Below are 25,758 nucleotides of genomic sequence, written 5' to 3'. Positions count from 1 at the left end.
GTCACTGTAGCAGCACAAACTCCTTTCATGCATGAGTTATGTAGTCTGTCAGGACACTTAACATGTGCAGGTCTGTTCTAGCCCTCATTCAGGCTGTGCTCCCATTTCAGCAAATGTAAGCTTTGGGAAACCACATGATGGAAGCTGTAATGACTCTGTTTCACAAAGCATATCCAGTGCACATTTAGCTGTACATGTGTTAGATTCACCCTTATTCAGAAAAGTGTTACTCTTAAGGTGAAATCTGAACTCATTTGACAGCTGTACTGTATGAAGGCTGATATTCCTAAGACACCTTCTAACCTTTCTGCTTCAAAGTGCTGCAGGATTCTAAAATTCAGTGGCAAATCTGAAACATACTGATGTTTTAGTTAGACACTCGTTTCACAGCCTTTTAGGTTTAAGAATGCTTTATTACAATCTTCATTGTCAGAAAATATTTTGACTCCATTTAGATCAGAAGAGTTTAATTAAATCTTGATTTAATGGGCTTCTCTGGAATACAAAATTCACCCCAAAAAGGGAAGGGCAGAGACTGAAAGATGGCAGGATGTCAGACAGGTTATGTAAGTCATGCAATTCAAAGCACATGTTAATTTACTATCCAGAAGAGCCTGTTTTACACATTCTTTTTATATAGCAAGACAATAATGTTGTTATCTCACTTTTTTAGTTTTGAACATCCAAGGTTAATCACAAATTTGCAGAATAGTCTGAGTTGGTGGGGACACACAAGTCCAACTCTTAAGTGAATGGCCCACACAGGGATCTAACCTGCAACATTGGTGTTATTAGCACCATGCTCTAACCAACCGAGATAATAAAACAAAAAGAAGGTAACCAAGTCAGGATTCTTCTTGGTCATTGCATCAAATAAATTATTTGGATTAAAGATTTATGTTCCTTTATTTATTTCGGATCAGTATTCCCAAACAGCAGAGTAAATAGGAGGAGACTCTTGCCAGCAGTGACAACAAAAATGTCACTTGAAAACACTCAGTTTGTTGCAGAGGACAAGATGAAAATGAGATGTGCTCAGAAGACATCAGTGAGATTCTCGTGGCACAGCTAGGAACTGTATCTGGAAATTTTGTATGCTCACACCTACTGTGGTAGTGCATTACTGAAAAATGCAGTTTCTTCATGGCTGTAGGCAGGTTTCAGAATGGTCTGAACAAAATGCTCACTGTCTTGGTAGATTTAATAATTATTGAGCACAGTACAAGAAGGCAGTCCATGGCAATGGTTTTTCTCTTTGCTGAGCTGCTATACGCTGATCGTCTCCAACTGATCACGCTGATCCTCTCTAACACCTCTCCATGGCTCCACAACTTCAGGAGTGGAGCTATGAGATGTACTATAGAGCTGTAGAATAACTTTCTGTGACTATACAAAGAGTGAGAATGAAACTATGTGCCAAGTACTTTTAGATTAAGTCATCAGATTCTTTTGTGTGTGTTACAAGCCGATGCCTTAATGCTTGATCGGAGAAAAACAGTCGTGACCTAACAAGCTTAACAGTCACTAGAGTGACCCAGATCCTAGCTTTACTGGGCCTGAACTACTCATTCAGCAGAAAGTTTGCATGTGTATTGAACTTTGAACAGACAAAATCAATGACACTCCCTTATCTTCTCCTGTATAAGTTTTACATTAGGTTTTCTTCCCATTTTAGAACACCAGCACATGCTAATTTAGAGTATGAGCAGATGAAGGAATAAAGTTTACTGAGTTGATTCTGCACCAAAAAAAAAAAATACATAAAAGGAATGCTCTAAGGGCTGTTTCACACACATTTCTATATATAGGATGCCATTGATAACAGCTGCTTTTAGAATAAAATCAATAGGCAACCCTTCGTAGAACCCAAGGCAGAGTGTCACCCCAAACACTTAAAAGGTGTTTGTCAGAGTACTGGTTTTCCTTGTTTTTTCTTCAGTCAAACTGAATTGAAGGGATCCAGGTGACAAAGAAGTGTAAAGAAATGGAATCTGCAAAGCAACTTGAAAGCATAAGGTACTTGTGAAGAGAAGAGGATTTGCAAGCTGCCCTTGAAGCTGAATTTTTCCACTTCCCAGAGAACATCCTGGTAGAAGTCATTTAGTCTAGGTCAAATATTCCAAGATAGCACAACTGATAAGTCCTGGTACTGACTAGAAAATAAATCCATAAGGTAAAAGAGTAATCCAGCTTCCAAGATCACTCGAAGTTATGTTGATTTGTCCAAAATTGCTATCTTACACCTGCCTATTAATAACACCAATACTTAGGGAGTATTTCCCCTCTAGGACTGCACCAGCTTGTTTCTCATCCTCTAAGCAGTTGCAGGATGGTGTACAGTTTCAATTTTATTCACATTTTCCTAGGGTGAATTGGATTCAATGGCCTGAGTTCTGATTTAATGCCATAGGACCAGTTCTTATTCATAATAAAAATCTTTACAGTAGTGTTTTAGAGACTCATGGAATTAGGAAATCAATAAACTGAACCACTTGAACAGAGTGTACTCAGCTATGAATACATGCTCAGAAGTGTTACATAAAGCTGGTAATTTCCAACAGAGAGGCTATAACCTTGTTAGGGTCTCTTGGTCATCAGAGACATGTAAAAGGGACTAAGTATAAATTAATCTTTTTGCTCTGATTTCTACTTCTTCATTGCCAGTACTATGTCATCCAATTACCCTTCATCCTGCTGCATGACTAGAATTTTTTTTGTCATGAACCATTTTTAAAGTCTCCAATGACAAAAAAAGAGAGGAAAAAAAGTTTTCCTTCAAAGTCAAGAAGAATAAGATTGATGTCTTTTGTTCATGAATCCAACAGTTTAAATTAAAAGATCCAAAGCCCTCATGACTCCAATTAATTTTACTTTGGAGATGGAATTTTAGTATTTGACTTTCTGCAGTTATAATGAAAACTTGCCTGCATATTTTTTTTCCTTTCATCATAATATTTCTGTTATTGTAATCACAAATACAGGAAACATTTCAAAAGCAGCCAGTTGAGACAGCAAGCAGATAAATAACTTAATATTGCAGAGATGTAAGCATATGCTGAAATGTATGCATGAAGAGTCCCATGTGTAAAGTTAATTGGCTAGATTAGCGCATAATGATGATGCAGCACCATAGTACACAAGTTACATGGACAAAGACTGTACTTTTCATTTTAAAAAGTTTGTAATTAGAACTTTATGTTTTCTTCCTGTCTTTATTTAAAAGGGTGCTCCTCCTGAGCAGTCATTAACCCTGGCTATGGTCTTGCTCAGCTCTTCACCTCTCTGTAGCCCGCTGATTAGAAAGCAGGCACCCAGGGCACTTCCCCTCCTGCTGTTGGGCCCAGCTTTATATCTCTGTTTTATTAACTGTTGCATGAAGCAATCTCCATCTAGGGCACACTTTTCACAAGGTCTCTTTCCCTCCATCTTTCCGACAGCTTATTATGACTGAAGTGGAAATGTTACATAAAACAAGCTGTTTATGGAAATCTTATTTCTGTCACATGAGCTCTATTCTGATGTGACAGGCTCTCTATCTGGCTGCAGGCATTAAATATATTAATTATGTCTGTCATTATGCAATTCCCCTATTATCACCACTGGATTTTAAAGACCTAGTAAAATATACTCTGAGCAGTAAAATCATTGCACCTTAGCACACTTCAGCGTTTATAACAATCTGACATAATAAGGATACTGTCATTGCAGAAACACCTTCCTACACCCATGTGGGTACTTGAAAATCTGTGCTTTCTCCATCCTCCTACATAAATATAGTAGCTTAGGAACTTTTATGCTGTGCCTTGATTTTTAATGATAAGAGATGTCAGGTAACATTTAAAACATGAGAGATGAAAAGGGGCAATTCAGCTTTAACTATAACAGAGCTTTCCTTTAAATGTAGCCAACTGTTCTGCTTCTGTGAAGTGGGAAACGTGTGAGAAAATAGGAAACAGATTAAGTATTAAACTAGAAAGCATTAAGATCCTGTCTCAGCACCTCTTACTCTTGTTCTTGGATACCTAAAAAGCATAAACACCATAAGGTGACAGACTTTGATCCAATCTATCTCCACTAACTGCAATTAAATATTGAAGATTTCTACAAATGAGAACTAAACTCTGACCTGCAATAGTGGATCCAACCTTCCCAAGTGTATATAATACCTATTTTCAAAACACAAGATAGGTTGTGAAGTCCAAAGGAAAATATTCAATCAGGACCTTGCTAATCCTATGCCCTTGCTACCAAATTGCACCATGAAATACTGGACAAATCTAGACTGCCATTCTGGATTCTGACATCTGAGTGTTGGATTTATATACAGGTTAAGAATTGCAGATATTTTGATAAAAGGAAAGATTCCATATAAGTTTTTGGTAGAGTAGAAAACACAGCATATATATAGAGGAAATAATTAAGTCCTGCAGGATGCCAATATTTTTTGAATCCTGGTACAAACTTGGGAGATATAATTGTCTATGTCATTCTTTTGCTCTCTTCTTAAGGTAAATATCCAAATGTTGGTGATCCATATTTAGGAAAGCCAAGGTGCTAGACTGAGTAGCTGTGTGTTACCATGTTGTGCAGCACATCTGGATTGTAAAACTGTAGTCAGAGTGGCAAAACATTCTCTGTATCTAAGCACAGTAATAAAGATTGGTACCAAGCAATCCAGCAAGGCTCAAGTTAGCAGCCCTGAATCTCTTGTTCTATTTTCCTTTATTGGTTATTTGCTTTGGGACTGACACAGTTCTGGCCATTGTGAGTGACAGGAATGGCTACAGAAATCGCCTATTTTGGCAGTAAGGTTCTGCAGAAGACCAGAGTTTTGTAGTGGTGAGACACAGCATACTCAAGCCCTTTAACTGATACAAGAGGAAGACGAGCTTCCTCCCGAATTTTGACAGCAGCACCTGGGAGCAGGGAGGCCTGCGGACCCCCGCTCCGAGCAGGGTCACCTCTCAAGCGTCCGCCTGCGGCTGGCATCGGCTCCCGCGTCCCGCCGCCAGCCCGGCCGCCGCGGGACGGCGGAGGTGTGCGAGCGACGTGCCGGGGGAGGACCGGGAAGGTGCCGAGCCCTGTGGCCCTGGGGCGGGGCTGCCGTGCGCCTTGCCCGTGCATTGGGTCTGGATTCATACATAAAGTATAGCCGGGCTGGGCTCGCCGCACTCCTCTACCCCCCGCCCCCCAGCCCTGGAAGAGAAGGGGGAGAGAAACAAGAAGGGGGGGAGAAAAATCCCGGTGAGGTCATTCCAATGAGAGCGCAGGAGGAGAGCGGACAAGGTCGACTTTCCCGGCGGAGGCGGAGCCCTTAGGAGCGCGGAGCCGCGCACCCACCGCCGGCCCGGCACCTTGGAGAGCTCCGCCGCGCCGGGGCCGCGCTCGGGGCCGCGCCCGGGGCCGCGCTCGGGGCCGCGCTCGGGGCCGGCGCGGCGCTGCCTGCGCGGGGCCCGGCGGCGCCGGGGCCGCCCCGCCGACCCTCGGTAGCGCCCGCCGGCCGCGGATGCGCCGCTCCGCCCCGACTGCCTGCGAAGGAAGAAAAGTTTGGGGGCGACTTAGGGCCGCGGGAGCGCCCGAGGAGGAGGATGCGCGGTTTCCCCGGCTGATCGGGAAGGAAGGATGACCGAGGGAGGATGTGCACCAGCAGCCAGATCATCGGGAGCCTCCTGGTGCTCTCCGTGCTGGAGATAGGGTTAGGGGTGTCCAGCGTGGCCGTGGGGGCGGTCAGTTTCAGCCTGGTCCTCACAGAGCATAAACCTCAGCTGGGAGACTCTTCTCCGGTATGGAGCGGGGTGTGTGTACGTTAGCCATTTCACTCTCTCTTTAACTCTTTATGGTGATGGTCAGACCGTGCGAAGGCATCCCCTTTTCCCTTCCCTTCCCTTCCTTTCCCTCCCGCGAGTGCATGCTGCGCCGGCCGCGCCGGGTCCATTTCCGATGCGCTTGGGGTACGGTCTGCAGAGTCGTGGGGCTCGGGGGAGGCACGGCGGGGACAGATGTGCGTGTGTGTTGGGCAGCGGGAGACCTCTTCTTTCTCGCTCCTTTCCGTTTTTCAGTCTTGCTGTGAGCAATTGAACTTTCTCTGAACCCCTTCTCACACCTGGGGAAGCCCGATGCTTGGCGTGAAACCCGGGCCATAGCTTACGGTCTTTAAATTGACTGCGAGTTTTGCTTTTTCAAAAGAACAGCCCTGTCCATGATGAAGAGACTGCCAAAAGGTGCTTTAAATTAATGTCAAGGGTATGTCAGTTGAGTCCTGAGTTTTTGGAAGAAAAATAGAAAGAAGCATTGGGAAAGAAAAGGAGAAAGATGTTCTCATGTACTGGATGCACTGAGCTTCTTGTAAAATGAACAAAAAAAAATGAAAACCCAGTAATGGGTTAATAGAAGCAGCATGTTCTTATCAACAGATCATTTTTCACTTCTCAAAAATAATTCTTATTTTTCCAGTTTGAGATATGCATGTTTCTAGGAAGAATTTTCCTCCAAATGGTTATTTATATTTATGAAAGAATAGGAAATGTTGAATATTCAGTCTAAACATGAGTGGGCATTTTTGAAGTCCAAAGCTGGTTTTGGCCAGCTTGTATTGTACAGCAGTATTTCTAAAAGGATTGTTTGCTTAGCTTCAGATAACATGATAAATGTAAAACACTCTTGATTATTCACCAGCATTACCTCCTCTAATTTATAGATTAATTCAGACAAAGTGCTTCATGTAGTATTCTCCCTGTCAATAATTATTAATTATTGACAACAGTGATAAATATTTTTGGCAGTATATAACCACACATATAATTCTGCACTGCAGAACAGGTAGGTGAGAAATGAAAATGAAGACTGGATCAGACAGGTAATGACATTACCAGGCCAACAGGTAATGATATTATCAAAATCACTTCAAAAAGGGAGGTTTCTGATCATTGTTAATGAAGAAAAAAATTACTTAAAACCACGTCTATCTGAAGATTTAATGGCAAAGATCAATTTCCTGGGTTTCACTGAGGTCAAAGAGCTTTGATCAGTCAGTGAGATCAGTATTTTATGCAGTGATTGCATTTTGTGACAAGGCTATCACAGCTGATATCATTTCATGACGATGCACATTTCCTGCATAACTGCCTCATTCATGTTTATGCTGTTACCCCAGAGTTTGTACTAGGCATAGAGTAAGATTCTGTTATGTTAGATGTTGGCTTCCAAGGACATTATGATCATAGTAAGAGACAGATACAGTGTAAAAGGGTGTAAGCGAGTATGAAGAAAAAACAAACGAAAACTGAGTGGTATAACAGGTGGTTGCCTTAACACACCAGCAGTCTGGCTGATTTAGAGCTGTTCATAGGTAGAGTTTTAGAAAGCAATAAGACAGAGAACAGTGAAAAGGTTTTGCAGATATTTATAGGAAATTATTCTCATATGTGAGGGCAGAAGCATGGAAGGTAACCCAAAGGGACTTTACTTGTTTGCAAATGTAACAAGTGCGCAAAGGATGACCACAACCAGAGCCAGCAAAGGCAGACATCAGGTTCTGGGAACTGAGCAAAAACTGCAGGTTGAATAGGCAGAGAGAGGCCTCAAAGAAAAAGCAAAGTGGAAGAAGGAACCTTATGCTTCATGTAGCAGAGGAAATTACAAAATCAAGGTGACATGCAGAGTGGGGTGACATGTTTCTAGAGGCTGACTTACTTTTCATTGAACTAAAGGTCTGTGGTCTAAATTGGCATCAATATACCACTCTCTTTGTACTACTCTGGCAGTTCAAACTGTTATGCTGCATTCTTCTGACTAGGGGACTAGCAGGCGAGGCAAGCAGGTCAAGAAAGGGGCCAGAGATTTGCTGTTCTCCAGGGATACTTATGGCCATGGGTAACTACTTTCAAATTTAAACAACTGGACAAAGGTTTGTTTGGACAATCCTGAGGATTGTGCTGCTGCAGAAGTGGCATAAGCCTTCTTTCTGCTCACTGTAGCTTGCACTGGGCTCATGTTGCCGATATTAAAAGATATGTCTTGCATAAAATATGTTATTTTTTTTCCAATTCACACCCTTGAATCAGGGTTTTCCTTTGAGAAGTGAACACTAAGGAACAGAAGGGGACATTAAAGAAAACCTAATTTTTTGACATGTTAGATACAAAACACATAAGTTGAACAGTGTCATTCCTCCTGTTGCAATTTACTTGGAAATGCACAGAAAACCTTTGACCCTGTTCTATCCTTTTATGTGGGTGGAACTCAGCAGAGACCCAAGTTCATAAGGAAGTAGATGAAGATAGCATCACCATGGAAACCTTAACCTGAATTCCTAAAATTTGGGCATCTTAAAAATCATGCACATTCCATCTTCTATACTTGCCTCCCTGTGATGGTTTGCACTTGACAAACGTTAGCTTTTCTATTAAAAGAGTTGTTCTTATTGTTCACTGCCTCCATTCAGACAGATTATTTACTAACATACCTAATTTTAACCATATGAATTCCATCCATAGCATTATGGATACAAGTGAAGTTAAGCATGGGCTGAAGTACCCTCATCATTGCATGCCCTGCATTATGTATAAGCAAGCCAGGGAAAGTAGAGTACGCCAGAATGAATAAATTTAAAGCCTAGGCTATATCTGTATCAAAAAATACATAAAAATGGTAAAAAAGAAGTTTCAAATCTGTTGTTCTCATTGGAGCTGAATTGGATTAAGATAGTACAAATTGTTTAAAAAGTAGCCATAAGTAAACAACTGAAGGTGTGACTGTCTTCTCAAATTATCTGGAGCATGTGAAGACAACTAACCAGTTTACATCATCACCAATCTGTTCTTTTTAAAATAGGCCATGGCTGTTAAATTGAAAAAATGCTAAAAACTAAAACAAGCCCACAATAAAAACAGTCCCAAATATCCTGAAGTGCACATGTTGGTGATCTCTAAATTTTCTTTCTGTTTGTTGTTTGTATTGGGATATTCTACAGGCTGTAACCAGTGTCTCCCAGATTTCTTTGTTTCCCAGAAACTGAGGGATATTTCTGAAATCCACCATTCCAATTCAGTTATATGACGTACTGTAGAATAATTCAACCAATGAGAATGCTGAACCACTAACAGTAACATAGCAAGAATGACAGCATCCATAGCAAAGGCTTTTGCACAAAACAAAAGTCAGAAGATAATCAACCTAAAAGTATTCACAGATATTTTTTTTAATGGTCACATGCTTCTCCATCTATATTTAGAACACAGTGGTTTCATCACTCTCACTATCAGTAGTGAATAGATATTCACATACACACACATACATTTGTGTAATTTATCATCATTTATCCTGCAGTGGTGAATAAATCCTTGCTGTAAATGAGTCTCCCTCACAGAGGGAGAGAGAAAGAGAGACAAAAGCCACATCTTTAGACAAATATGCCATCTATCTTCATATGCAAGAGAGATACTCGATGCTTCACTTATGGCTATGCCCCTCAAGAGTAATAATTTCTTCCCTTATAAAGGCAAATATCTGAATGTATTTGAGAGATATGCACTTTCTGTATGTTGGTCTGTTTGCCTGTCTGTAGATAGAGGCAGAATTACTGTTTCCGTGATTTGTGATTTGATCACAGTGGAAGTCTGCCTGCCCATTAAAAATCTGCATTTGGCTACAGAAATTTGTTCCAAGTTGGCACTTGAAATATTTGATTTAAATTACTTTAATTTTTTTGATCCAAGATTTGAAGGAAAAGAAAAAGTGTCAGTCTGTATGGACTTTCCCAGAGTAACAAAACCTTTTTAGACTGTTAAATCAATGTTGGTGGCCTGAAATTTTAAACCACTAGATTTTACATCTAGATTTTACTGTTGCCAAGTTTCCTTTGGAAAGAACAGTCAAATTTTATTTTTTTTTTCAAAAACAGCACTAAAAAAAATCATATTATTGTTTAGCATGAAGACAAAATGCAGATGTGATCCTATTTTACTTTAACATATGCATTGCATTTTCATCAAACTGACCATATTTCTTTCTGGCTCCCACTCGTGATGAAATTAATCACAGGACTTTCAGTGAGCTCAGTAGAAGCTGGAAAGAGTTCTGTGCCTATAGATAGGGAAGGGCATACCAAGGGTGGAAGCTTCTTGCCTTGCATGGAGCCAGGACAATTCACTGAATTCAGCTGAGGTCTTTCAGTAGGGTGTTTTGTCATTTGGAGACTCCAGAGGCACATACAAACCTGGAAGAAGTTCCATCTAGCTCCTGGGTTGTATTTAGTGGATCTGTTGTATATAGACTGACTTAAGCACATGCCTAAATTTTTTACTACTATAAGATTGTAGTTCACCTGCAGGGAATAATCTTTCATTTATTACTTTTTTGAAATGTAAGCAGTCACATTCTAAACCAAATGCTTTATACAGAACAACAACAAAAAAACATTCTTTTTATTTGTTATTCTGATAGGCTCTAAACAAACAAAAAGTAAACATTATTATTTCATGCTGATAATTTAAATGTTTTTAGAGATGGATGGAGGTTTTTTGAATCATTGATGTCAGATTCAGAAACACACTTAATTTCCTTGATTGTTTCTAAAAACCATTCCCCATTTTTAAAGCATCTCTGTAGGTCTATAATCAGATGAGTGGAAATACTAATCACAGGGACTGGGATAGAATATAAACTGCTTGCATATGGCTTGAATCAGTGGGAAGGGTAGCAGCACCTGATCTGATAAGACCCAATAGCACACTGCCAGACAAGGCATTGGCTCGGATTAGACGTGATTTAACACTATGCCTCAGTTATAGGTAAGCCCCCCCTCTCATCATGACAGATTTGGTGAGACACAAGGTTGGGTTTTGGCAATGCTGCTGCTTCTGTTTCTGTGTCTGGATGCCTTTCAGCCAGCTAGACATTGCTATCCCCACGATCACTTGCATGGGACAAGAACATCATTAGGAGTTTCCATCCCCCTTTTGCAAAAGATTATTGTGTTTCTCTGTGGAGGTAATAGGCAAACCTGGTACCTAGGCTTGATCTTCTTGCCTGCTGTAATTTTTATTTAGTTTGATGTCTTTGTTTTCATTAGTAGATTCTGTGCCCTTTATGTCTGTGTTTAAGAACATTTAGTCCTTGTTCTGAAATACTGCTTTGCATAAGAGTTACAATTAGAGATATCTGCTTAGTTCATCCATTAGGGATTTCAGCTTTTTTTCTCATTTGGATGGAGTTGAAACAACATTATTAAATAGAATCTTTCTTTCTTTACATTACTAATTTCAAATTCCTAGTTATTGTCCTGAAAGTCACATGCTTATGCAGCTTTAGTGTAAAAACACAGAATTTTCTAGTTTACTACCTGACAAGGGTAGATAAAAGTGAAGCTATTAATTCTGTCTTGATGGTTTAGTCCTCCAAGTAGAGTGTCATTTGACTAGGTATGATACAATTGCTTTTTCATTATGTTACATTCCATTTTGGAATAATTTCCCTTCCTCTGTTTTATCAGATACATATGGATGACCTACAGAGAATTTTCCATACAGTCTATACAGTTTAGCTGTCTTTTTTTTGTCATGAACAATGACTAGGGATCAAGTTGTCCTTATATTCAACAGGTTTTCTCTACTATTTTGTTCAGCCTGTGTCCAGGAAATTTTTCTATGAGCAGTTTTCCTTTTTTCAAGGGAATTACACTCACCATTGCTTTTGCCTTTTCAAAACATAAGACAGAAAGGTTTCTTAGCTTCAAGATATAAAATAAAAATAGTTCCTTTTTTTCTGCCTGATGGAAAAAACCAAATCTTTGGCTTCCTGCAGATTAACTAAAACTGAATCTTTTTCAGACTACCAGGGACAAAGTACCCATTTTCCAGAAGGAAGTGAAAGAAGCCAAGTCTTTTGTTCCAGAAAATATGAAATAGGGATAGATCCAAACCACAGACCTTGAATATAAATTGAGATTTTAGCCTTCTTACCAAAATTTATGGGGTTTTGGATGTGAGGTTTTGTTTCAAGGCAATATTCAATATAAAGTAAATTAAAGCAGTCTCAAAATAAACATTCTTCTTTTCTGGGAGGTCTTTGGGGTTCTTTTCCAAAGTTGAACAGACAAAAAGAGAAATTTTCCAATATGCATATGGAACATCAGCAGGTACAGCTGCAGTGTGAATGACAAAAACACCACAGACAGACACTACTGCATTACCTTGCAATGACACTGGTGCTATCAGAGCCACTCTGACTTTGGTGGGTCCATGGTAAATCATCACTGAAAGTGGGATTGAGGCACTCAGTCTCTAAGTAGCTTTTGTGCTTTGTAGTATCTTTGGATTTTTTACCATTCTCCCAAGAGGGGTTATGCCCTTGGCTATTACTGATGATACATTTGCATAAACTCATAGAATCACAGAATCATAGAATAAGGATTGGAAGGGACCTTAAAGATCATCTAGTCCAAACTGTCCCTGCCATGGGCAGGAGCACCTCCTACTAGACCAGGCTGCTTAAGGCCTTGTATAACCTGGCCTTGAACATTGCCAGGGTTTGGTCACCCACAGCCTCTCTGGGCAACCTGTTCCAGTGCCTCATCACCCTCACAGTAATGAATCTCTTCCTAATATCTAGCTTAAATTTCCCCTCTTCCAGTTGCCTCTTTAGTCCTTGTCCTGTAACTACAGTTCCTGATGCAGAGTCCCTCTCTAGCTTCCCAGATATTGGAAGGTTGCTATGAGGTCTCCACGCAAACCCATTGATACTTGTGGGTCCCTTCCAGCTCAGAATAATATGTGAATCTCTGAACCTTCTCTTCTTCCAGGTTGAACAGCCCAAATTTTCTCCACCTAACTTCTTAGGGAGGTGCTCCTGCCCTCTTACCAACTTCCTGGCCCTTCTCTGGACTTAGGCCAGCAGTTTCAATACAAGGCTTCTCTGCTAGTCTTGACACAAAACATACCTCCTATACATGTGTGCATAGGAGGTATGAATAAGTCTGCAAACAAAAGTAACCCTATAGTCAATAGGGTCTGGGCTTAATTGGTGATCTGTGTAGGTTTTTAAGTGAGCCTTTCAGTCTTTTAGCATTTTATGATTTTTAAAATTATGAATAATAATTTAAATGTAAGTCCAACAATGAGACATCTGTTAAAAAAAGTTCCAGCTGAAGTTCCCTCTCCGGCTTCCACGGCATTTTGTAGGGCTTACTAGCTTAGCTTATCTTTAATGAAATGTTTTAGCCTTATTCTCTGCATAAATTGTGAACACTTCAATAACAGAGCATTCTTACAAGAAGCTTATCGTCAGTGATATATTCCTTTTCCACTCCTGATTTCCTGTATTTTCAGTATAAGTCTGTTTGCCTAACTTACCTCAGGTAAGTTAGGTTAAATTGTTAGAAAATATATAGTTAGAAAATACATTTAAAAGTCCATGAGATTGGCTGGTAAAAATTTATTAAGGATGATCAATGATCAAGTAGAAAGGGGCAAGTCCTCACCACGACAGTATTAGTAAGTCAAGGGTAAACAGTAGTCCAGAGTAGCTCAACAGTTACAAACCAAGTTTTACTGTTATAATACATTGACAACTAGTCTTTCAGAATAGCCAAGAACAGATAGAGAAAATGTCAAGACAACAGAGCCCCTGATGGCGGCATTCCAGTTGGCAGTATTATAAAATAGAAGATTCTAAGTAAAAGACACTTTCAATCTGATTTTTACTTCATCATTTTTCTGGTATGAAGGGCCAGTGTAGTTTTTCCCATCCACTTTTCACTACTGCTGATCACAACACTGAGACATCAAAAATTTTATAGGAAATTCCTATAGCACCACAACAAAAAGAACCCAAAAAAAAAAAAAAAAAACCCAAAAAAAAAAAAAAAAAACCAAAAAAAACCCAAAAAAATTAAGTTGCTATGCTATCAAAAAAGCAGAGAATAGAGTCAATCACATAATATGTCACTGAAATCCTAACCGTTCTAGATGTCTCCAAATTGGAAAGCTTGGCTAAAGAAATTCTACATGAGCAGTGTTCCTGAGCCATTGCTATTACTAATACTCTCTTCATAGAGCAGGTTTCCACTGTTTGCAATGAATCAGCCTTAGAAGAGAGTCATGAACTTGGCTCAGAAGTTTCAAAGCTTTGCATGAGGTATAATAGCCTGACCTTGTGGCACAAAGCCATCCATTGGTTTTAATTGCAAAATGCAAGCTGACATAAATAAATATCCATACTAGGTTTTGGGTAATCCTCTTCTCCATGAATGTAATACACTGTTGTCTTAAAAAAACCCCAACCTAAATAACATTAATCCTTTGCTACTGCCCGAATACTTTTCACCCAAGGTTTTTTAACATATTCAGGCACTTGAGTGCATTCGGTTTCACAACTTGTTTACCTCATAGCCATACAGATTATAAAACTTCAGCATGACCTCAAGATTAAACAGAAGAATGTTGAGGAAGCATGAATATGTAATTCATCTGAGTTAGAATACAAAGAACTCTTTTAGCTCTTTAACTGTGGAACATGTTATTCCTTGCCTATATCTACAAACACTATAGATGTAGAGAGAGAAAATACATACAGAGTATACATGACACAATACAATATAATCATAAAATTGTAGAATTTCTCAACTTGTAAGGGACCCATAAAGATCACCAAGTCCAACTCCATGCTTCTTGCAGGACTACCTAATAATAAATCATAAGACTAATAGCAGCATCCAGAGTGCTCCTTGACCTCTGACAGTCTTGGTGCCATGATCCCTTTCCTGGGGAGCCCGTTCCAGTGGCTGACCACCCTCGCAGTGAAGAACTTTCCTCTGATGAAACTTCACTCCCTTTCCTTGTGATCACTGATCATCAAAGAGAGATCAGCCCCTCTCCCTCTGCTGCCTGCCTTGAGAAAGGTGTAGACTGTGTAGAGGTCACCCATCAGCCTTCTCTTCTTCAGTCTGATCAAACCAAGTCACCTCAGCTGCTCCTCATAAGTCTTGCCCTTAAGGCCTTTCACCATCTTGGTCATCCTCCTCTGGACACACTTTAAAAGTTTGATGCTTTTCTCATACTGATGCATCCATCTCAGCACAATTCTCAAGAAGGAGCTGCACCAGAGCAGAATAGAGCAGGACAATCACTTCCTTCCACCAGCTGGTGATGCTGTTCTTGATGTACCCCAGGGCATGGTTGGCCTTTTTTGCTGCCAGGGCACTGCTGACTCACATTCAATTTGTCATCAAGCCAGACACCCAGATCTCTTTTCCTGTGGCTGCTTTCCAATCTCTTGACCCCCAGTATTTATGTATAACCAGGATTACACTGTCCTAGCTGCAGAATCCAGCACTTGGCTCTTGTTAAATTTCACATGATTGGTAATTACCCAGCTCTCAGGTCTATTCACATCTCTCTGTAATGCTTCGCTACACTTAACAATCCATGGTGTCTCCTAGTCTAGTATCATTAGAAAACTTAATGTACATTTAACTACTGCATCCAGATCTTTACTCCAGGTAGTCAAGTGCTTTAAATGGAATAGTCATCCCTTGTTTTGAAAAGCTGGTACATTAGGGCTCATAGATGAGCTTCATTGACTCAAACTGGAGCAGAATTAAAGCATTCCTGAAAAAAATGGGTGACCTTCTCTTTCATGCTCTTTCAGCTGTAAAGGTAAATTATCAAACACAGAGGTTTTTAAACTAGTTAACAAGTTAAAACTATCTATGATGATAGCTTCCAACACTAATTAATTTTTCTATATACAAAAATTTCCTTTCAATCCTATTCAATCACTACAGAGAGAAAATATATTATTAATCCACTTTATCAAATCTGACTGAATAGAACTTAATTACAAAGATGTCTTCAACAAATTTCATTTGAGGTTTCTTCATTTTGAGAAATACAAAACACGATGTGTGGAAATCTGAAATGTGCCTTCAGCTGAAGGCAATCTGCAATGGCAGGATTGGGAGTAAAACCCCAAAATTTCACAGAAAGCCTGAGCGAACACTTACAAAGCAGATGTGATGAGTTGAAATCTTCTTTGCCTGTGGGAAAGTGCAGAAGGAGCACTGCCCCTTGGTGATTTGCTTTGTTTTATTGTTATTCTAGGCAGTGGTTCTAGCAGCAATTACCAGTTGTGCCTTCTGGTATGTCCTGAACCATTCAGCACCCTGGTCCACGTGACCCAGCCCTCTCTATAATCTGATTGGTATTAAATTCACATCCCATGCTCAGTATAAAAGTAAATAATATACACAATTTATCCACATTCATTATGGGGAACTGTTTTCATGGATCTAACAGAGTAAAAAGATACCTCAAGGCTTATACTTAGCTTATACTTATTTTAGTTAGAGGGAGATAAACTACGAGTGAAAGCAGCTCCTCAACTGAAATAGTGAAGTGGCAAAATTTTAGAGTGTAAATAAGAAGCACCTGCAATATATTACACAGACCCTGAATGCTTTATAGAACCTCTTCGGGGTATGGTTTTTGGTTTTTTTTTTTTTTTTTTTTTTTTTTTTTTTTTTTTTTTAATTTCTTATGTAACAGCCATGTCTTTTCTGTGATTTAATTCTAAATCAGGGACAAGCAGAGCCTTTTGCTAGAATTACCATCTCAATGCAAAAATAGTGTAGAAAAATACAGTTTTAAAACAATAAAATTACTTTCCAATGGGGGAGTAGGGTTAGCTTTATTGAAAATAGGTAGCATAGATTTCTTAATAAAAGACTTTATGAGGTATCAGGAAATCTTTTGACAGTATTACTAATACCTGGAGAAGGCCCTATTGCTTTCATACAACTACTGTAGTTCCTACCCTGACTGCTTCCCTGGGGACTATTCATTGTTTTTATCATTAAACTTTTCTGTAGGAGGAAAAAGACATCAGAGGACATCACTGGTCTTTGACAGAGGTCACTATTAAGCATTATCATCTATTTTTATCAGCTGGTAGGCATTTTTCTGGTTTTGGTAATTAATTTTTGCCTAATGCTTGGTGCTACAATTAGCAAATCAGTTTATGTGAGGGAATGACATTAAAAAAAAGTACAGATACCTTCATGCTCTTTCTTGAAAATTGGGCCATGAAGTCTGAAACAGATCTTTCTGCATGCCCAGAGTAGTCACACCAACAGACGTACTGATATTTACACCTGCACCCACGGACATCACTGAATTATATTCTTGCCCAGACTTCCACTGTCTTGAAGACAACGATCCATATGTGGTCCTTCAGTGGTTCAGATGGTAGGATCAGGGCATTAAGTCCCAGTGCTATGCTTAGAAGTAGATGATTCGGATCACTGACTAGTACCTTGCTAAACTCTTCTGAGAGAAAAATAAAATGGTAAAAAGGCATTTTTGTGCTCACAACACTGGGGATTTTTTTCCAACTTCTTTACCTAAGCAGCTTAAAATTTGTATTTCTTTCTTTTCTCGTGACTTATGGTCACTAGAACTTCACATTCCAGTTTCTTATCCGGTAAGAGTGTTTATGGTTGAGTTACAACCTCCTGAAACATAAGGTTTGTGACAAAAATGCTGACATTGCCTAACTGTGGCCACCACCACAGCAATACAGTGGGATTTGAACTATGTACCTTAAATGATGAAATAATTGTTTGGTTTCTTGTTTTTCGCAGTTCCTGCTTTGCGGTGTGTGCGGAATATTGTGCGCCAAAAAAAAATCTGGACTTGTTGTAAGTTTTTCCACTGCACCAATAACACATAAGTATTTGAAAGGCTTACCTATCTAATTTGAACTCTTTACTGGGGGCTTTCTGCATGCAAGGGTTTTTGATAAACAATTAGAAAAATTACAAGTTGGCAATCTATAAAAAGCAATCAGCACTTTGGAATAGTCACAAAAAACAAGGCAGTTTTGAAATAGCCTATGCTACTTAAGCCATACATCCCTATTTATCTGTATCTGGATAAACTTTGATCAGAAATCACTTGACATAGATTTATGTCAAGTCAATAAATGCTTCTCAATAATGTCACTGGACTGTATCGTCTCTCCTTCAAAAACCAGCACTGGGTTGCCATCTCAGTAAGGCTGCTGACCAAGTTTGTTTCTACATATCATAACTGTAAGCAAGTTTGTTTAGCAATCCGAAACATGTGTATGCAAGTTTTAAAGTGATGGAAGATGTCTCTTCAGGTACAGTAATTTTCTGACTGCAGCAAAATGGTGTTATTACTCAACAAGTCACAGCAGAACTCTATGTTAAAGACATGATCTTATTTTAAGTGATAATGCCAGTCCTAATTTTCTGTCAGCTTGATTATTCTGCCACATACAGATGGAAGTCACATAAAACAAGCATAAGTGTGATGGGAATAAAAAGCTCTTTCCAATTTTTTTTTTAATATCAATCCTAAACTCTGTTAAAATGACAGTCCCATTTCTTAAAACATGTGTACCATAGCCAGTTTCTAAAAGCTATCTGTTCCGGAGGTCTCATGTAATAGTCACTTGCCAGTGGACTGCAAAATACATCCTCAGTGCCACATTCCTAAGGAAATTGTCATCCTAGTTGTGTACAGAACTAGTCTGTAAGGCTCCATAAATTTCTGCCACCACAGTAGATAAGTAAATATACAGAGCCATATCGAGAAACGTTAAATGCCCATATAGATCACCTTTTGACAAGTCAGCAGTATCAAGGGAAGTGAATAAGACAATCATTTAACACTGTCTCCATAAGGTCTTTTGCTACTGAATCATTTGAGGTTAATGCACATCCTGAACCAGTGCAACATCTTTGTGACTAAAAGCAATAGGAGGTCTTTAAAAATGTCTCATTGATTGCAGCCTGTTTGACAGATTTCTAAAATTCCAGGAACATTTTAGTCAAGTTAAAATCAACCAAACTGACCCACCAGCCATATAGTCACCAAACTGACCTTCTGTAAAGCAGCATCACAGATTTCTTTGTTGTTTTTTTTTTGGTTCTTTGACCAGCACATTCACCTTGAACACTCTCAAAGACCCCACAAAAACTGCAGAAAGCCTCCAACCTGGTATCTTACTGAATAAATTATAACTGAGCAGGAGGCACAGTCAGAATGCACACAAAGCAAGAGAGATTCACTACAAATACATGAGGCATTCACTCCTGAGGCAGGGTGATAAACTGCACAATAGAAAATTGCGATGCCTTCTGTCATGTTGCTGTTTTGCATGAACAGCTGGAAATCAGTTTTGTGTCCTAGTGGTCCTTCCATTGAATAGGTTTTAACTTTACCTACTCATTTTACCCAACTTTTTTTTTACATGCAACATCAATCTTAACTCTTGTATACCAAAAGTTAATATATTCCCTTGGTGCAATGGGGGAGCTAAGAGAGTTAAAAACAAGGGGCTGTGCAGGGTTTTGCAGTCAACGATGCTATCAAAGAATTAAACTATGGTTATCTCATATTTCATATGCATTAATCAATTTCTGAAAAATATTACTGTGACATAACCTCTCTTGTCTCTCCTGACAGATGATACTTTTTTCTGCCTGTTGCATCTGTGGACTAATAGGAGGAATCTTAAATTTTCAATTTCTTCGTGCTCTGACAAAGAAGTCATCTGCTCTCTATTCTTTGCATCTTGCCTCCATGTCTCTTGCATGCATTGGAATTGGTGGTTGCACCCTTTCTTCATGGCTCACTTGTCGGCTAGCCAGCTATGAACAAAGGCGAATGTTCTCAGAAAGGGAACATTCATTGCATCACTCCCATGAAATGGCAGAAAAAGTGAGTTGTGTGTCCTCCTTTATTTGTTCTGTTTATCCTGAAATGCTACTGTATGCGTTAATGTTTACAATTGGCAAGAGATGTGTTCAGTTTTCAGTTTTATATGAGAAAGAGATTCTGGAAAATGAAATGCTGCCATTCTGTGTAAGCTTTATTATGTTGCATTATATGGAGCTATTTTTAGGTACTGTATATTTGCAGTACATCCATTTCAATGAAGTACATCCATTTTCAACATAATTCCATTGTATAGCTATTTAGGGGCTTAGCCGCTAAATATAGCACTTCCTAAATAATTGGAAGCCCTATTAATATGAATTATCATGTCTTGTACTGTAAAAAAAGCACAGAAAGCTTTCTGTAACCACATCATTGCATGCTTCCAGGATTTAATCAATCTCTTCCTCTCCCAAGTACTCAGCTTATAAATTAGGTTTTTTAAACAGAAAAGCCACAGTTCACAAATGTAGGTGACTTAACCTAAGCACCTAAGGGCATATTTAGACACCTAAATAAAACTGGTCTCATTTGCAGAACTGAGCATTTACTTCCTTTTTGTATTAACAGGAATCCTACCGAGGTGTATAGGCATATAACTAGGTGCTGAAACTGAAGCTCCCAAAGCTGAGCACATAGGATCAAACCAAGTAATGGAGTGGAATTCTTGAAATCATCTCCTTGTCTTAACAGATCTGAATAATATTTGAGGAGTTAACTGTCCACTGTAAACCTGTGCTTGGCATTTGGACTTAGTAGCTATCCAAAGCCTTTCATTTGAGAAATGAGCAGAAAAAAAGAACAAAAGTCAAGTGGACTGCCCACCTAAACCTCCACTTGCAAGTCCGCATTACTGTTAAGTTCAAGAGTCTGTTGTCTACTGAAACCTCTGAAGAGCAGAGCAAGGATTAGTCTGCTCAGACTGTAGAATTGTTTTCAGATTCCCTGAAAAAACATGATATAGCAGTTAAAAATGACTTGTCACTATTTAGTTTCTTAACTGAGATGAGACTCCAAGTAGAAATATAAACTGAATTAATCTTAGATGATGCTTGAAATGTGTCTTAAAAACAGGGAGTTTGAAATATTTTAAGAAGATAACATTTTAAACATGTTTTAAAAAGTTAAATAGTAGAGGTTACAACAGTAACATAAAACAGGGTGATAAAATCAACAAACAAGATACATTTCTCCATCTCATTTCAAAAGGAAGAATTATTCTGATGAGCTTTTAGGCAAATATGATGGTCTTGCTGATGGAAGGCTAGATATTGACTATCAGAGAGACTCTTGCCTCAACAAGGACAAAGATAGGAGAAAGGAAGAGAGGGAACGGAAGAAGAAACAGCTTAGAAAGGAAAAGACCTTTCAAAATAAAAAAAGCCAAAACCCTATCAATTTGGGGTGAGGATGACCACGTGTAACAGTAGTTCACTGCCTACCTTCCTGGCCTGTTGACCTACTAAGCTTTTTGACACTTGGCAGCAAGGACTGCCAGGTGTCCACTTATCCTAGGTGAAGGGCCACAATGTACGTGCAGAGCAACCCTACTGTACACACTCAGCAGATCTGGGATGTGCCCCACTGATGGCAAACTTCCTGCATGTCTGCTGTAGAGCCAAGTATGCATGTACACATGGCCTGACTTGGGACTTCTCAGACCCATAGACCGCCTGCTACTGGCAGGGTTGAGTACACTAGGTCACAGCACAAAAACTTACATTAAATTAGACCCTAATTTAGAAAACAGCTTAGAAGTGTTTTATATATATGACTATATTGTATATTTATACTGATATACAGTAATGTAGACATGTACTGCATTTGGTGCTATATTTATTGTATATTGGTGCTATATTTATTGTATAATTGTTATATTTATATTAGAGATTGAGGGGTATTGAAATAACCGACCTGCCCAGCTGCCCGGTGATTCCCCCGACACCAGAGTTACCTCCAAGGTACGCTGAACACTAGGGAGCGACCATGTTGTTATGTCACTTCAGGAAGGGCCACCTCTACGAGGAAGTCATAGCTTCAGCTAATCAAAGTTGGCTGATGCTGTGATGTTACTCTGAGGCAGGAATGGTGCTTCCAGGTAGTGACATAACTCTACGTGGTGAACGCTGCAATCTGGAAGTAAGTTGAGTATTTAAAATATTCACCCTAGTTACAGGCATCCAAATACTCTTATTTGGATGTAGCCACCATTGATTCACTCTGCTTCTAATCTGTGTGCTCCTTCATTCCCCGAATTCAGCAACTTTTTTTTTAATTAACTTTTTTTTTAGATAGAAATATTGGGGAAAATCATTGGGTGTTGCTATTTTCCAAAACTGTGGTGGTATTCTAATAGCTGATGTCTGCAGACAATTCAAGTGATGATGCTTACAAAAGGAAACTCATGAGTAGCCTTCTGACACATCATTACTATCAAAATATTATGGCTGACTGATAGTTAGTATTTGGTATTCTTGGTCTCTTTTGGCTTTGGTATTCTTGGTCTCTTTCCCAGCTGACAGTTACCTTCAGTGTAGATCCAAAAAAGTCTTTAGGCACCCACAAACAAGCAAATTACAGTGCCAGACAATCCCCAAACAGGGATCCATAGTCCAGCGTTAGCCATGCATGCTCCTCTTCAATAAATGAGGAGAATAAGGCACAATACCAAAACATCCAACACCATCATCTGCAAATGGAGACCTGGGTGGTAGAAAATACTCAAAATTAGTTTCACACCTGATTTTCTCTGAAGCTTATGCTTGATTCAAGAGATTGGCAAGGCTACTTGGTTTGGTGACATTGTAGAGGAGAATAGAACATCCCTTCTTTCACAAACTGTGAAGGGAACAATTAAGTCCTGTGATTTGCTTTAAAATGTAGCTGGTAATCTGAGAAAGGAGGAATTAGTGCTTTATAACTTTATGTTACTATGAGTTCTGGTCTCTGCTTGCCAAATATTGTGGACTAAAAGAAGAGAGAGACAGAGTAAGACTACTAATAAAGACCAGGTTGAATAATTTTCTCTTTACCACGAATCTCAGCCACTATGCTATAGAGTTTGGTTCTTTCTTTCCGTCTTTTTCTCTCTCTCTCTCTCTGTCTAGCCCAATGAATGTTGCTTCACTTTTTTACAGAAGCTTCCACAGGAAGGGGGACAAACAAATCCCTTTTATTCCACATTTTCTCCAAGTGTACCTAGGAGGAAGAAGAGGTGAATTTAATCTTTCCATGCAGAGAAGAGCCTCTGGTCATCATGCAGCTATTTTAGAACTAGTCCAACACTGGCACCTTCACCTCATCTACTTGAATTTTAGAAATACTCCAAGCTGCATTTTTGCCTGTACCCATTCCTCTTGCCATAGCTGAATATTCTCTGTCATTGGACATAAGCAGCAGATCACTTATTTCTGCATCCAGATTCAATCTGGTATGAAATAGCCCTGGGATTGCTCAGAATAAGGTAGTTCCGACCGTAAACTCAATGTGGCTTTGCAGGCTTGGAGATCAGGGAACTGTTTAATTAATGTAGCCATCTCTATGCTTAGACAGCTGCTAAGGGGGTATTGTTTGCATTTCAATTTGAGAATCAGAAAATCTATCTCTGAGCAAATCTTGGTTCAGGTGCTTTAGGATTCTGACTCATGAGCCAGTCAGCTTACTCTGGGATGACTCACCTGCCACTGGAGAAGCAATCCCTGAACTGCTAAAAATTGTAGACTGGCATAATAAGGGAAAACTAAAATCAGACCCATCCCAAGGGAAAACAAGTACTTAAAACCCTTAGATCCTGTTTGTATCTAGGTCTTCCCAAATGTCTATTTCAGCAGGCATTGACTGGCATCTGTTTGTAGCATGTCAGCACAGACAGAGGTTTGAATGGAAACAGAACTAACTACCATTCCATTCTTTTGTAGATCAGCACACAAGCTTGAGTTGATGCAATTTCAAAGGACAACATCACAAACTAGTACAGATGCCATCAATGCTCTATATGTGGTCTGAGTGTAATGTCCAACTCAATCACTATCAATGAATCTATCGGCTTTCAAATGTACCTAATTTATGAAGGAAAAAATTGATTTTTTATAAGGAGGTTTATCAAGTTAAATAAAAATGTAACGTGTTTCTGAATGTTTGAAATTCTGAGTTTGTTCAAATTCCATCACAACCTTAGATAACTGACTTTTGAACACCTTGCAATAATTCTAATTTTAATTAATGTTTTCTACTCTTGTTCTAGGAAATGACAGACAACCTAAGCAATGGTGGCCCACATCTGATTTATAATGGAAGTGTATATTAAGAAATTTTTAAAAGTTCCATGGAAGGAAGTGGTTTTAGAATTTTCTTCAGGAAAAAACCAGACTCCAAGAAATTAAGAAAATGAAACAATCTTAGCTTTTATGGCTCAAATGTCACAACTGCAGACCAGCACAGTTGCAATTCCCTTTTAGAACCATGTTCAAAATTTCTCTCCTAAACATTTTGCGGATATACAATATTTACTCACTTCCTGGCTACTCTCTTTCAGTTTTTTTGTCTGAATAATCTTTCTGAATTGTGATAGTATTTGAAATAGACTTTGCAAGACTCTTATTCTCATGAAGACTCAAAAATCAGAAAAAAAACTGAACTGCATTTAGCCCACTCAAAGGAGAAGGCAGAGGAAGAATGGCTCAGGGGAATCTTTTTCTCCTCTTCACTTAGCAGCATCTGGTTTAGTATGATGGCTTCAGATCATGGCATGGTACAGCAACACATTTGCACAGTCCCTCTCCTCACATTCTGAATGCATCCTGCCTCAGTTTTCCCAGCAGATCATATCAAAAGAGAGTGCAAACTCCTCTTCTAAAAAGCTCCCATCTCACATCCAGAGTGTAAATGAACAGTGTGCTGAAAACAACACCGTTGTCTTTGTTTTGAAAGACAGAATGCTCTAAGAATGCCATAAATCAAAACCTCAATAATGCCTTGTTGTAAAGAAATTGTAAATATTTCCGATTTGTGAATGAAGTATATTTCGTAACTTGTTCATAAAAGATGACAAATAAAATGAAATCTAAACCAGAGATTTTAGAGAAATCTTTTGGGGTTTTTTTCTTGTTAGAAAGATCTTGCAAAGCTGAACTGTCATGCTTGCAGTTTAGCACAATATATTGAAAAGTTTCTAAAAGCACAGAAAGGAAAAAAATGAAGGCTGAACAAAGTCATGGTCAAGGTCAGAAGTTACTGGCAATTCTCCACACCAACAATAATGTTTGGAGGTGTGTTAAAGCAGAAGGTATGCAGCTTTAACTGACCCTAAACTTTATTGCTGAACCTGGTGGTTGGTACAGCCATGAAAAATGGAAGGTATAATCTGTAGCAGAATATTTACAGCATAATACTAATATTCATATTCATATTCACATTCATATTCATATAAAATCACTCATATGTTACATAGTGAGTCCATGACTTTGCAGTATTGCCCAGCACAGCAACATGAATTTCTGATGTGAGCATCACTGATGACTGGCAACATTTGGTGATTCATAGCCATGTTCCCAGACAGGTATGAATAGAACCCTAGTAATGTTCAAACCACGCCATAAAAAGCCCTATAAATTACATCAAATTGTTTTGTGAATCCATATGGCATAAAATAATCTTTAAATTGACTATCTTAGAATTGTTGAAGTCCATAAGGGATCTAATTACAACATGGGGAATATCTTCACTGCAATTTAAGTCTCTCCCTTAAACTCCAAGCTAATTAGTTGGACGGCTAAGCTTATGAGTTGAGAAACAGTCCACCTTATAAGGCTTCTCTTTACTTACTTACTGTCCCAAAGAGCTTTTGAATTTTCTCAGAGGCCCTGGTTGACTAGTATTCATTACATACCTTAGAAATTGCTAATGAGACTGTTCAGGTTCATTGAAGAATACAGATAGTGTCATAGCAAAACAACTAGATGTTAAGGTATCTCTGCTCAAGGAGGTTCTCCCCTTTTCAGGCATTACCTATCTTTAAACT

At 39.0% G+C, this 25,758-nt stretch overlaps 1 protein-coding gene across 7 annotated transcripts in view; it reads left to right on the top strand.

Moving 5' to 3' along the window:
* Positions 1-24,811, top strand: part of TMEM196 (transmembrane protein 196) — a 101,198-nt gene extending 76,387 nt beyond the window's left edge. The window contains exons 1-5 of one of the 7 annotated variants that reach the window (XM_077175759.1): positions 4,873-5,795; positions 17,636-17,692; positions 19,488-19,742; positions 21,627-21,700; positions 23,657-23,873. In XM_077175759.1, the coding sequence (XP_077031874.1) occupies positions 5,637-5,795; positions 17,636-17,692; positions 19,488-19,742; positions 21,627-21,700; positions 23,657-23,744 (633 nt within the window). In that variant the 5' untranslated portion in view covers positions 4,873-5,636 and the 3' untranslated portion in view covers positions 23,745-23,873. Of the gene's footprint in view, positions 1-4,872; positions 5,802-17,635; positions 17,693-19,487; positions 19,743-21,626; positions 21,701-23,656; positions 23,874-23,982 lie in introns of those variants that run through there. The other 6 variants (XM_077175754.1, XM_054634869.2, XM_077175768.1 and 3 more) reach the window with 6 other exon arrangements.
* Positions 24,812-25,758: the final 947 nt, after the last annotated feature.

Source organism: Agelaius phoeniceus, chromosome 1 (genome assembly GCF_051311805.1).
Source record: "Agelaius phoeniceus isolate bAgePho1 chromosome 1, bAgePho1.hap1, whole genome shotgun sequence".
In the NCBI taxonomy this organism is placed as follows: domain Eukaryota; kingdom Metazoa; phylum Chordata; class Aves; order Passeriformes; family Icteridae; genus Agelaius; species Agelaius phoeniceus.
The sequence above is the reverse complement of the archived record's forward strand: the minus strand, read 5'-3'. Positions and strand labels throughout refer to the sequence as shown.